Here is a 14,758-nt window from a genome sequence, read left to right as displayed (position 1 = left end):
ATGGATATAAGATTTTTTTTCCTTCTCATAACCCATTAATTATTTTTGTTGATGTCAAAATATATTATATAGATATTTAATCTATTTTGTAATTATAAATATTTTTTAATATGATATTAATTTTAATATATTTTTGTTGTATAATAATAGTCGGATGAAAAATAAAATTATTAATATAAAAGATATTTAATTTTAAAATAGATATGAATATAAAGATAAATATTTGATATCCGATAATATTAGCACGTAGGAGACAGAGAAGGATGGTGGCTTATCTGAAACAACATATGGAATAAGATAATGATTATATATTGCTAGTTCCCCTGGTGTGACGTAATTACGTAAGAAGCCGGATGTTAATACATACAATGAGAGTTTAATGCTATAGCAGGGTATATTATATGTTTACGGTGTTCTAATTACTAGAGAAATTGAATTGAACTATCATGTGAGGATCCATTTATATTTTTAAATTTACTTGATGAACCAATTTGGATTGGACTATCATGTGAGGATCCATTTGTACTTTTAAATTTAATTGATGAATGAATTAGGAGAAGCCCATCCATTTCTAACATTATTTGGACTGAAGACCGGGATACATGAATTAAAAAAAATATTGGATACTAATTTTTTTTTAATTATCTAAACATAACCCAATAAACTATTTTATCACTGAAATTTAATAAAAAATATATATTTAACACTAGAATAATACTCTCCTTTCATTATGGGTGAGAGTATGGGTAAGTATTAGGTTAAAACTTAATGGATTTTTTTAAACAATCGAATAGAATGAATTTAAAAAAAAATTGAACAAATTCAACCAATAAAATATCAATTAATTTAATTATAAATTGAATTAACTGAGTTAATCATTTTTTAAAAATAAAATTCAATTTTAGTTTTAAAAACACAGGATCTAAACTTTTAATTTGATCAAAATATTTAGTTAATTCGGTCGCTTCAGTCTAACTAAATAAGAAATTTTAAAATCAAAATTGAATCGAATTAATTGATTTTATTTTAAAAAACCAAATTTTTAAATAAATTAAACTAATTTTAAAATTCAATCGATTTATCAGATTTAATTAAATTTTTACTCACCCCCTTGCATTATATTGATTATTATACTAGTAAATATTACACAAGTTTAAATTAAAATAGGAAACCGATGTAACATGAAAAAATAGGAACTTTAGAGAGCATTTTTATATTAACAAAATTTTAGGGTGCGTGTTGAAAAATCACCTAACAATTTAGATTGATCGGACTTGGCGAAAAATTCAAATTCGATTTTCAATTTGAACCTGGTTTATACAAGAAGCAGGAGCTTAGATGCGATCGAGCCCAGTCCATTTTAAGTAGTCCAAAGGGTCACCGCTACTCATCTGCCCAGCGCAAATTAGAAAACGCTGGTTCCACAATAGGGTTTGGAAGTCATTCGAAGCTTCACATCGGTAAGAGTATTCGCTCGTTCTTACACGTTTCGCCTCAGGTTTTCGTCCCTTCGCTAAATCCGAAGCCGCGCGGAGTAATCAGTGTTTGCGGTCGATTGTTGGTCGGAAGCAATGGGTTCCGGTGAGCGATCCTGTGGATTGACGCCTCTGCGATTTATTGTAGTTCTATGTACTTTGAAACATAAAGCTACACCGGTTGATTCTTTTAGATGCGGATATGGAAGATTATGGATTCGAGTACTCTGATGACGAGCCTGAGGAGCAGGATGTTGATATTGAGAATCAGTACTACAATTCCAAAGGTAATTCTCATTCTTTTAATCGCCAAGGTAGATGCCAATATGTATTCTATGGTCACGATAATTAAAAAGCGTATAGTCTGACAAATCAATCGATAAATATAATAAAAGCTACTTAGAATGAATTTCTAGTGGTGATATGGTGTTAGATTCTACTAGCCCAGAGAATGATATGGTCGGTTGATCTGATCATTTTGAGTCATTTTGTGATGTGCTCCTAGGTAAACTTGGGTAATTTCAGTGAATTGGAAATTTCATTTAGTGATTGTTCTAATCAATCCGAGTTTTGTCAGCCTTCTTCTCTACCCAGAACAAATATATCTTATAGAATGCTTGCTAGTTAAAAACTGTCATGAGAAGCTGCATTAATGATTGCCTTGATAGATGAAGAAAAAATAGTGTGGATTGGCCTTTTTTTATTATAAAAGGAGAATTTCAATATTATTTGATGTTAACTGGCTATTCATGTTGGCTTTGTGCTGCATAATGCATATGGATGATAGAGTTGGTTAAACCTATTTATGTAATGAAAAGATCCTGCTACTTTAAGTAATAGATTCTCTCTTGTGGGTTTGATATACAATTTTACATGACTTAGATATATTTATTTTTATTTATATTGTTGGTGTCACATTATCAGTCCCTATTTCATGCAATTGTTGTCTGCATTTATTGTGTGAAAAACTTTTCTTGGTTTGGATTCATGAATGGTTGGCTTGTTAACATCAATGACAGCTTCTAGGATTCACAGTTTAGTATCCTTTGACATTCACAAGTTTTTTATTCTAGAGTCAAATGGTTGAGGCATATACCCTTCCCTCAACCTTTTCTTTTGGTCTACTATTCTACTTGGTTTCACTTAGCTTGCCACTTATCATTTACAAAAATTCAACTCGAGGAGTCGGCTACTTGAGAAGTAATTTTTATTTTCTTTAATGATCTCTCCATGTTATTTTTTTATCTACTTCTTCACGTGCAGTCCCTGTACAATTCCACTGCAATTTTGTGTGTTTGATATGGGCACTTTGCTGGAATAGACTTTACATGTAGCATTTATTTTACAGGTCTAGTGGAAACTGATCCTAAAGAAGCACTTACTGGTTTTGCGGAAGTAGTGCGTATGGAACCTGAGAAAGCTGAATGGTAATCACCAGGGTTTGTTGTATTAATCCTTGAGACTTGGCAGTGCTATTTATTTTGCACCTGATGTACATGCATTGTTTGAACCTTCATTGCTTTGTTTATTGAGGATAAAAGGTGCAATAACTGTACCATTGTTGCTTATATATAACCCATGCTCTTTGAAATTCATGAGCCTCTGAATACGCCTATATATATTTCTATTGGTTTTTAATGGAAGTAATCTTATCTTGGTATGACGGATGACTTAGAATTAAAATGTCTTGTGTATAAATAACTTTTGAGAAATAGATAACTTTTGTTCAACATATGCTAATTCTTAGCTAAAGTAACTCTTGTTACTTAGAATGTGTACATACCACAAATGATTAAGACAACTTGTTGTTGTTTACTATATACACAATCCATGTGCAAGGGTATCTATTTACTCATGTACCTTAGCTAATTTCATAGTCAGTCAATTTACTACCAAAGGTTCTTCAGGATTATTATTCGAACACTTGATTGGATGTACAATTGCCTTCTACTTTAGGTACAATTTCAGTTAACGAGGTTCATTTTTCTCGAGTGTTTTCTTGGCCATTTAATTTCTTTCTTATTTGGATGCAATTTTGTTTAACTAATTCACTAGCACGTTGTTTTCATCTCTGAGTTACCTAGATGTTGGATTTGATGTTTAAAAATCTTGTTCTGTGTCGGGATTTTGATCCCTGACTGCCATGAAAAAATTTTGGTGCCATTTTTGGTTATGCTGATAAACTGTGTTAGTCAAGTTGAAGAAGGGGGGGGGGGGAGGAATAAGAATAGTAGTACTAGATCTATATGACGACACCTTGATTGGAGGAGTCATCTCTAGTGGTGCATCCTTGCTAAAGAAGCTTGACACTTAGCGGAAGATGCTCATGACTCGGAAGGGTTTTGTCCATGTGGAAGATGCTTGTGACGAAGGTGGAAGATCCTCATGGCTTGGGCGAAGAGTTTTGCCCTTCTTGCTGAAGATACTCAGGCTCACAGAAGACGATCATGATGAAAGAAGAACTGCAAAAAGACTCATCCATTTGCATACTAGGTATCGGAGCTTCTTGAGTGTTGCTCGGTAGGCGGAACAAGTTTTTTTGCTTATATATGGTTGGTTGGTCTTATCTAGAGTAAATTTAAATGAAACTATTTAGCAAAAAGAAAAGTTTTTTGGGGGCTCAGATTTTCCTTTTGTTTGACAACATAGATCCCCTTTCTAAAGAATACTAGTGTTTATTTGGGAAGAGAACCATTCTTCCATTTTTACTCTAATTCCAAAAGACCTTTAGGAAACAGATGATTGCTTATGCTGGTCCAAGAAAGAGCAACGAAAGAATGCTGTGCTGGTTAGGCGATGCTGCATTTATATTTTTAAAGACACTAGAGAAAATAGAAATTTTGTTGTATTTTGATCTACAAGTGTTCATGGTATGAGGTTGAAACTTAATTTCACTCTGGTTTTGATTTTTCTTAGTTGATACTATCTTTAACTGTTCACAGTTTTAGATGTTTCACTTTATTGTGGCTCACAACTACGATATCTCTTGTTTGGATGTATTTCTTTCAACTATGCTTTACTCAACATTTTTGAAATTGGCTGACCCACGTCCAAATTATCTGAGTCCTAATGGGTTTGGCCAATGGTGATCCGATTTTGTAATTGTCATGTCTGAAAATTTAAGGAACTTTGCTAGATTTAACCAGAATAAAAAAATAAGATTGGATCTGCTGAATAGTTGTAGAAATTGGTCAATGATCCACATAAATCTTCTGAAATTGGATGACTTTTTGAGTATTAGTTGATATAACAGATTTGTACAGCTCATAATTATCAAAATTACCATATACAAAACTCATATAGATCGATGGTTAGGATTAAAGAAATTAGAGATTCATAAAAAAATATATATATCTAGAAATATATTTAACTCTGCTAGAAAATAGATTAAATTGATAGGTTGAGCTAGGTTGAATTTTCTTCAAAGTAAATTGATTTGATAAGTCAATATAGCCAATTATTTCTTGATTATTGCTTGGATACTAGCAAATGTTTATGGGAGATGGTTATAGTCATTGTTGCACTCATTTTATTAGTGTCAATAATATGACATCACTAACTAATTAATTATACTACCATCATTTATAGTGTTGTTATGCTATTTCATGAACATAACCTATTATGATTGAATATCATGTCATATCAAATTATTTGATTTTTCACCTGTTGTGATTTTTTTTTTCCAAATGATTCTGATCACCTGTGCTAGCAAGCCGATACTACCAATACTAGGATGTTTTCACCCTCAGATATAGAAATCAATACCGATTTTGATAATCATGGCCTTATTCTGATGCCTATTAACTGAACACAGAAAGAAAAATAGATCAGAAGATGGGTGATGATATTCAAAGAGGCTAGAGGAGCTATGTGGGGTGAATCTGAAACATCTATGGTGGTGTCATTGTTGTCTGTATTTTGTGACGATTGAAATTCCTTAGTATTGTTGTCAGCAAGTTGGAAAAGGAAAGGTGTTTTGTGCAAGAGGAAAGATTAAAAAGTGGATAAAATATATATTAACATTAATAATGGTTTTATGGTGTACAACTTATACTTTTAAATGGTACGAAGTAATAGGCAAGACATTTGACATATATCATCTACCAGTTAGCTACTGCCAAACTTGGTAACTGTGATTGCATATGACCACAGATGGGGTTAGCATGCACAATTAAGAAATCTTCTTTGGTTCATTAAACCAATTTAAGGTGAACTAACTTAGCTTGAAACTCTAAGTTGCCCTATTTAGTAGCTTAGACCTTGCAAGTACTAATTTAAACACTTAAATAACAATTTTTAATATTTTTTATTATCCACATATGCCACTACATATCATATGTGCACTATACATGGGTCAATTGTATACCACTTGCATGTGGTTTTTGAAACTTTTGTACTAATACCTAATAGTTTAATATTATATATTTTACATATGATATTATTGATTATTTAAAATAATTATTTATGATTCAATCAATTTTATTATATCATAGTTAACTATTATGATAACACCGTCATAGCCGGTCCCAAGCCCGGTTGAGAAAGGGCCAGGGTTGTGCGTTAGATTGTCGGCCAGCGTAGACTTTTAGGCAAATGTTCAATAAATGGATCTATCAAATTATTGTGCTAATGCTAGGATGTTCCCTGGAAGGAACAAGTTGCATGGTTTGATTGTAATGTCAAGGACCGCTACATCTCCATGAGAACTTGGGTGTAGTGCTAAATATGCAAGAGTTTGTAGGTCTGACTATAACATATTGGCAAAGACCACCACATCTCCATGAGAACTTGGGTGTAGTGCTAAATATGCAAGAGTTTGTAGGTCTAACTATAACGTATCGGCAAAGACCACCACATCTCTATGAGAACTTGGGTGTAGTGTTAAATATGTAAGAGTTTCACCCATAAGTTGGATAAAACAAATATTGTAGGAAAATTAATGGTCTAAGATTTGGAACATGGAACATAGGAACGTTCACGGGTAAAGCAATGGAGGTAGTTGATACGATGATTAGGAGAAAAATTAATATTTTGTGTGTACAAGAGATAAAATGAGTAGGAGAGAAGACAAAAATATAGATAATTCAGGTTTTAAATTATGGTATACAAGGAGTAAAATAAAAAATGGAGTAGGTATTGTTGTTGATAGTTTGCTAAAGGACGACGTAGTAGGAGTAGTTAAAAAAGGGGATATGATTATAACTCTCAAGAAGTAAAAGAAACTATTAATGTAATTACTATATATGCACCTTAAATATAATTAGATGAACACATCAAATCTAGTTTTGGGACGATCTTTATGAGCTATGACAAACATATTCCTCTAAGCAAAATGGATTTAATAGGAGATCTAAATGAACTTGTAGGAGTAAAAAATGAAGAATATGATGGGTAGATTTGGAACAAGAAATGAAGAGAAAACTATATTGGATTTTGCGAAAGAGAAAAACACTTGACCACATTCAAAAGTAGGAATAATAAATCGCAAATTGACTTTCTCATATTTAGGAAGAATGATTAAAATATTTGTAAATATTGCAAAGTCATTCCTAAAGAAAATTTAACTATTCAACATAGGTTAGTAGGGTTGAATATATGCTTCAAGCATAGTATTAATAGAAGGAAAATATGTACGACTCCTAAAATTAAATGGTGGAAGTTAAAAGATAGGAAACAAAATATTTTTAAGGACAGGATAGAATTATAGGTATTAGGAGAAATATACGACGACTCGAATACAACATGGGATAAGATGGTATCGAAATTGAAAATAGTAGCTCGATGAATCAAAGGGGCATGCATCAAGGAAAGAATCTTGGTGGTGGAATGAGAGAGTATAAGAGAAAGTGAAGGATAAGGAATTATATACTTTTAAGAAAGAGGAAAATTTTAAAAAATATACAGTACCCAAGAAAGAGGTCAAGATAGAGTGAATGAAGTTAAGAATAAAACTTTTGAATGCTTATATTGAAAATTAGATACAAAAGAAGGCAAAAGTGACATTTACAGAATAGCTAAAGAGGGAGAAGAGAAAACAAGAGATCTTATCTAAATAAGATATATTAAAGATGAATTTAATAGGTACTAGTAAATGATGAGGAAATAAATGAACAATGGAAGAGGTATTTTCATTAACTTTCTAATGAAGGTTTAGATGACCAACTTAATTTAGGTAATTTAAGTAGGTCAAATGAATATACAAATTTAAATTTTTATCATAGAATTCAAACTTCAGAAGTAATGCAAGCTTTAAATGGGATATAAAATGGAAAAGTAGTTGAACCAGATGATATTCTGATAGAGGTATGGAAGTGTCTTGGAAAACCAAGTATTGAATGGTTCACAAAGTTATTCAACCTAATATTGAAAACTTAAAAAAAATGTCTAATCAATGAAGGGTAAGTACTTTAGTCCCTTATATATAAAAAAAGAGACGTACAAAGTGTGCAAACTATAGGTAAATTAAACTAATGAGTCATCAGTGAATGGTTCAAGCTTGGTTTGTTTAGATGTTATCGAGCTCTCAATTCAAGCTTGTTTGATTATTTGAAAACTTTAGTTGTTTGATTAGTTATTGAGCTTGATAATTTAAACTTATTTATTTATTTTATTTTATTTTATTATTTATTTAGCATATTGAAAAGAGTTTTATTAATGAATATGGTTCGTGAACATTGTTTATGAAAGTTGTTCACGAAATTCACGAACGTTAACGAGCTGAACACATATGTATTCAATCTTGTTTGTTTAGTTTAACGAGTTGTTCAAGCTTGTTTATTTAATTAATCTTGTGTATATTGAACGAACATAAATAAGTTCTTACCAAGCCGAATACCAAACTTGTTCACGAACGCTTGGTTCATTTACAGCCCTATTTGCAGATGATATTGTTTTGGTAGACGAGACACATGAATGAGTAAATGCTAAATTTGAATCTTGGCGAGAAACGCTAGAAGTGAAAGATTTTAGTCTTTAGTAGAGCAAAGATAGAATATATAGAATTTGAGTTTAGCAATATTAGACGTAATGAGACAATTGTTAAGATAGAAAATGATGAGTTTTAAGTATTTAAGATATTTTTTACAAAAGCATGGAGAGATTGAGAGAGATGTCATATATAACGTACAAGCGGGATAGTCAAAATGGAAGAAAGGGTCATGGATTCTTTGTGATCATAAAGTACCTCTAAGACTTAAAGGAAAGTTTTACAAAACGACAATTAGACCTGTTATGTTATATAAAGCTGAATGTTGGGTTATGACGCGAGCATATGAACAGAAGATGAGAGTTGCAAAGATGAGGATGTTAAGATGGATATGCGGGCATACAAGGATAGATATTATCAGAAATAAAAATATTAGAGAGAAAGTTGGAGTTGACTTATTGAGAGAAAACTCCGAGAGACACGTTTAAGATGGTACGAACATATACTTAAATAATCAATAAATGTTCCAGTTAGACGATACGAAACTATGACAAATATTCATATCAAATGGGGAAGGGGAAGACCAAAAAAGACTTGGTTAATAATAATAAAATAAGATAAAATTTATTTAAATATAAATGATAATATAATAGGGGATAGAATCTAATAGCGTAGAAGAATCTATATAGCCGACCCCACTTAGTGAGATAAAATTTGGTTGTTGTTGTAGTAACATAGTTAATTATTATGATATTATCTACTTGATACATATATAACTATCTCATATATTAAATAATTTCATTATAACTTTTTCCTTGTATTTTATATTTATTTTTTTTTTAATTTGTCTTTTTCTCTAATTCATACTAAATTTACATCGTCAAATTATGTTCAATTAACAGATTTAGCTTAGAGATATTAATGGAACCTGTTTTTTTTTCTTTATTCTGTCAATTATCTATATATACTTTAATTTTACATTGGTGAAATACTGAAATTGAAAGAAAAAAAATCCCAATGCTATTCCAGTCTAATGGTGTCATTGTATATCTCTCTACATCCTAATTTATTCGCTGGAGTAACCTAGTGGTGTTGTACTGTATTTATATGTGAATCTTAACATGTGACATTTTATGAGGCATTTTTTAAATCTTGTGTGTGTTTACAATCAAGTTTCTTTTGGTAAAAATAAATCAAATATGACCACCTTCACGCCCTTTGTAATTTTTTTTTGGACCGGTAATGTTCTTGAAAAGTGTCCCAAACATTTCTTGGCTTCTAGATTAGGTAAGCTGTTAGCACTAGTAACTTTAATCAAATTATTCACTACTATGTGGAAATTATGTGATTTTGGATATCTTGTGTTAGGCTGATGTTCAATGATTGTCTGAGAATAAATTGCAAATATGGACTGATTTGTTTTGCTTTTCAAACAGGGGATTTAAAGCTCTAAAGCAAACAGTCAAACTTTATTATAGACTAGGTAAATATAAGGAGATGATGGAAGCCTACAGGGAGATGCTGACATACATCAAATCTGCTGTTACACGAAATTATAGTGAAAAATGTATAAACAGCATAATGGATTTTGTTTCTGGTTCTGCAAATCAGAACTTCAGTCTTCTGCAAGAGTTCTATGAGATGACTCTGAAGGCACTTGAGGAGGCAAAGAATGAGGTTACTGTCTAATAAAATATTGTCCTTTCATGTACTTAAAAAGAGTGACTCCTTATCATAATGATCTGGTGTATTGCCAGCTAATTCTAATGAATTTCTACAGAGACTTTGGTTCAAGACAAATCTTAAACTTTGCACAATTTGGTTTGACATGCAAGAATATGGAAGAATGAATAAGGTGGATCTCTGAATTGTAATTGTACCTCAAAGTTGTATGCTTTTAAAATTTTTGAACTGTTGCATTGGTGCATCCAGATCCTAAAAGAACTCCACAAATCTTGCCAAAGAGAAGATGGTACTGATGATCAAAAGAAAGGCACACAGCTTTTAGAGGTCTATGCTATTGAGATTCAAATGTACACTCAGACCAAGAATAACAAGAAACTTAAGGTGGGATCTTCTTTTGCAGTATCGCTCTGTTGCTTGCACGTTTTACTCTATTTTATGTCAAAGATGTGGTTAAATGCTTGACTTAGCTTTGGCTAGGGAATGCATCAGATAACAAGTCTAATGCTTTTATTGGAAGGTTTAATAGTCAGAAAACTTTGATCAGATTATGAAGAGAAATTGCTTCATCTGACACAAAACTGCAAATTCCATAATCAATATGATAGTGGTGAAGTATAGATGGTTAATTCAAATATAGTTTCTTCAGCTTGAGTGCGGTGATCCTATTTATTATGATTTATGAGTTTATTTAAATATTTAAACTTACATGTAAATTTATATTTAATTGCTGACTGCTATTAATCATTGATTTTTTTTTTCTTTTTCAACATACAAGATCTTATTATCCCTTGGTTATGATGACAAAAGTAGCTACATGTATACGTGTTCACGTGTTGAGTTTATGATCACTGTTTGATCTTGAACTTTTCTCTTGTATATTTCAAGGGCCTGAAATAAAATGCATTTATTTCTGCTACATGTATTGGTCACAGCAACTGTACCAAAAAGCTCTTACCATCAAGTCAGCAATACCTCATCCAAGAATCATGGGTATAATTCACGAATGTGGTGGGAAAATGCACATGGCTGAGAGGCAATGGGCAGAAGCAGCCACTGATTTCTTTGACGCCTTCAAGAATTATGATGAAGCTGGGAATCAGCGCCGTATCCAATGTCTCAAGTATATAAATATCTTATTATTCTTATTTTTTTTTATGAAATGCAGAATATGGTTTTGTCCACTCGTACAGCTATTTTGGTTCCAAGGTTGATGAAATGCAGATTATGGTTTTGTCTCAAATTGCATTACAGGTATTTGGTTCTTGCAAACATGCTGATGCAATCTGAAGTGAATCCCTTTGATGGACAAGAGGCAAAGCCGTAAGAATACCTGAACCTTTGTGATTGCTAATTTTATTCACGTGATCTTGCTTCAGCTCACCTGGAACCTTTATGCAGTTACAAAAATGACCCTGAAATTTTGGCAATGACTAACCTTATAGCAGCATATCAGCGCAATGAGATATTAGAATTTGAAAAGATTTTAAAGGTAATTACTTTGTGTATATGCTGTTAATATTTAACTTGGAAACCTTGTAGCTGATGCTGAGCTATCCTTACAGAACAACAGAAGAACAATTATGGATGATCCTTTCATTAGAAATTACATTGAAGATCTTTTGAAGAATATCAGAACTCAAGTTCTCCTTAAGCTCATAAAACCGTACACACGAATCAGGATTCCATTCATTTCAAAGGTTATTGATATCCATAGTTATCATTGCTCTGGAAAAGATATGCTATCTGTTCTAGATTTTCCTCACTCCAGTTGAATTACTATTGTTTTGGAGTGAGAAAAGACACTTATTCTCCTCACTGCTTAGTTTTTCCTTTCACATTGCACAAGGATAATTCCGTGAGCATAAAGGATAATGGCAGAAGGGTATGGAACTTTTTCCAAGCGTCAACGTTGGATGACAATTGAATCTAAAACTCTTTAGAAATTTCTGCTATTCTTAATTTCAGTAGAATTAGTGTCATACTTTTGTGAATTGTTTCTCACTTAATTAAACTAAAAAGTATAAGAAATGAGCTGCAACTTCATTGGTTAAATGATATGAACACCAATAGAAATTTTCCTTGGAATTAGTCAGTCTAATATTTGAGGAAAGGGCAAGGGTTGTGTAAATAGTGATAGATTAAACATTACAGATTTGTTTAGTCAAGGAATTGTCAAGTAAATATTGATAGGTATATCAGATAAGGATATACAGGTGTTTCATTCATCTTGTTTCCCTTCTGTAAAGAGTGTGTTTCCACTTTTCAATCACTCCAAAATACAAATATTCCCCCTCACCCCTTCCCCTTTTCTTTTCTTTCATTCTGTGCATTCACCCAACCTTCCAAGTCTTTAGAGTTTCTGGAATCAAGGGTTTAACTATTGAAGTGATTTATAAATTTGCTAATGTGCTTTTAATCAAATATGATTCAGAGGTTTGGATGTGCCCTTGGCAATTTCTATCTTTCATGGCATTCATGTTGATTTTTTGTGCAAGATTTAAGCAGATTCTGCTGTAAGTTTTGAATACATGACCTGCCACTTTCATCCCTTTGTTGCTACCACGTACCTACATTATCTAAGGATGGTATTACTGAAACTATTTGACTCCTTGCATCATCACTATGTCTATCTCATTTTGGTGATTGTTTGGACCTAGCTGTTGTTTGTTTCATTTGGAATTGTATGTAAACTCAGTTCCATTTTCAGGAACTCAATGTGCCAGAGAAAGACGTAGAGCAGCTATTAGTCTCCTTGATTTTGGACAACCGTATCCAAGGTCACATTGATCAAGTCAACATGCTGTTAGAGCGGAGCAACAGGTCTCATTTTTCATCCATTTATTTTCCTCGCCTCTATTAAATAAAAATGATTCCTCATGCATGATACGTGATCTTGATTTGATGGTTTATTGTACAGTTCGAAGGGGATGAAGAAATATACTGCTATAGACAAGTGGAATACTCAGCTTAGATCACTATACCAGACTGTTTCCAATAAGATAGCATGAGGCTGAAGAGCTACTTCCACTTGCAATGGAGTCATTTGGATTAGCTCCTACATCTCAATACTTAAAAACTGTGTGCTGTCCTTGGCTCCTTTTTGTTGGGATGGGTAAAATGCCCACATGATGTGGGTGCTATACAGGACTTGCTCATTGAAAATGATGATTTACACCAGAAACCGGTTTGCCCGCTGTTTTTTTTTTTTTTTGCATGGATATTGATTTGGGAGGGAACACATTTGTTTGCTTTGGTGTTGATCGCATGTATGGAACAATGACTCCCTTGCCGGGGGGGTGCAATTTCTTTGGGTCTCGCCTCAGATTTGTCGTCATTTAATCATTAGAGATTGTTGGAGTTTTGGCTACTTTTGGCAAAAGATGAATAGAATTGGGTTTTGCTTCTCGAGGTTTTCGTCAACTAGTCTATCGCCCAAGCCTTTTGAGTTCCATTTTAGATCTAAAAACATCCTTCTTTCCAGCATTATCATTATCAAATGAGTGTGTCATTTTAAAAGAAAAAAAAGGTGGTTCTCTTTTTTGTTAGCATTCTCTTGAAGAAAAATAAACACTTCCTTTTTATATTCCTATTTTATCCCTGTAATTTGTAAATTTAAATAAAAAATCCTTCAGTTTTTTTTCTTATTTTAATTTTATATCTCTTAGTAAATAATTATTAAAATGTTAAATTCCATTTTTATATTTTAACGTTAATTCATAGATCTTGTATAACAAGTTTATTCGTAATTTAAAAATATATTTTATGCATAAATATATTTTATGCATTCATGTGGTAATATCACAGGTGACTTTAATTGGCCCTGTCAATCTGTTTTTATGCCAGTATAGAAGAGGTAGTTATTAGTGTAGTAGTCAACGTATGAAATAGGTATATTTGAATATGTCGAATTTTGATCTTATGATCTAATATGGTAATATTTCATGTTTTAATCATCGTCTCATCTAAAGAAAATGATAATTCTAATTAGTTTTATTGACTATCTCTGGAGATGATTGGCTCAGCCCCACGAAATTTTTCCACCGGTCACCAGGGTAAATCGGGAAGAGTACGCGACAGCCAACTCAGAAGTCCAGTATCCTTTGGTTACGCCCCCATTTGGAGGAAAAATTCCTACAAATACGCTATAACTGGGGTTCGAACCGCGGATACCTGGGTGACAACCTGAATGTCCTACCGTGACACCATGGCCCCAAGGACGCTGCCCCATCTAAAGAGAACCATATTTTATGCGTTCATGTTCCTTATTTAACATGATAAAAACATGAACATTTGATACATCAACTCCAAATATATTAGATTATATCACAAAACTAACAAAATTTAGTGACTGATCTCGAGTGGAGAGGGACTATCGGTGAGCTGGTTCAGCAGTTGACTAGAAGAAGACTTCGAGCTGGAGGATGTCTACGAGTAGAAATAAAATAGGAGGAAAGAAATCGTTAGTAAATAGGTCAGGGGTCCTTGGCGCGACTACTCAAACAATCAAGTCAATATTATGAGAGAAGAGCAAAAAATGTAGTAATCAAGTGCAAAGTATTCGACTTGTGTACCTATGCCAACGGAGAGGGAACCTCATATATAATGCCCTCCTAACCTCCGTGATAATTAATGCATTACATCATTGTCAGATATCCTATCTAATCATCATGCT

At 32.6% G+C, this 14,758-nt stretch overlaps 1 protein-coding gene across 1 annotated transcript; it reads left to right on the top strand.

Moving 5' to 3' along the window:
* The first annotated feature begins 1,333 nt into the window (after positions 1–1,333).
* On the top strand, positions 1,334–13,408 carry LOC121967549 (COP9 signalosome complex subunit 2). The gene is made up of 12 exons (XM_042517852.1): positions 1,334–1,581; positions 1,670–1,762; positions 2,824–2,902; positions 9,837–10,077; positions 10,181–10,255; positions 10,333–10,467; positions 11,019–11,206; positions 11,338–11,406; positions 11,485–11,575; positions 11,649–11,783; positions 12,794–12,906; positions 13,004–13,408. The coding sequence occupies exons 1-12, from the start codon at positions 1,572–1,574 to the stop codon at positions 13,092–13,094; spliced, it is 1,320 nt and encodes a 439-aa protein (XP_042373786.1). The 5' UTR covers positions 1,334–1,571; the 3' UTR covers positions 13,095–13,408.
* The last annotated feature ends 1,350 nt before the right edge of the window (positions 13,409–14,758 follow it).

Source organism: Zingiber officinale, chromosome 3B, assembly GCF_018446385.1.
Source record: "Zingiber officinale cultivar Zhangliang chromosome 3B, Zo_v1.1, whole genome shotgun sequence".
Lineage (NCBI taxonomy): Eukaryota > Viridiplantae > Streptophyta > Magnoliopsida > Zingiberales > Zingiberaceae > Zingiber > Zingiber officinale.
This window is presented reverse-complemented; position numbering and strand designations above follow the sequence as displayed.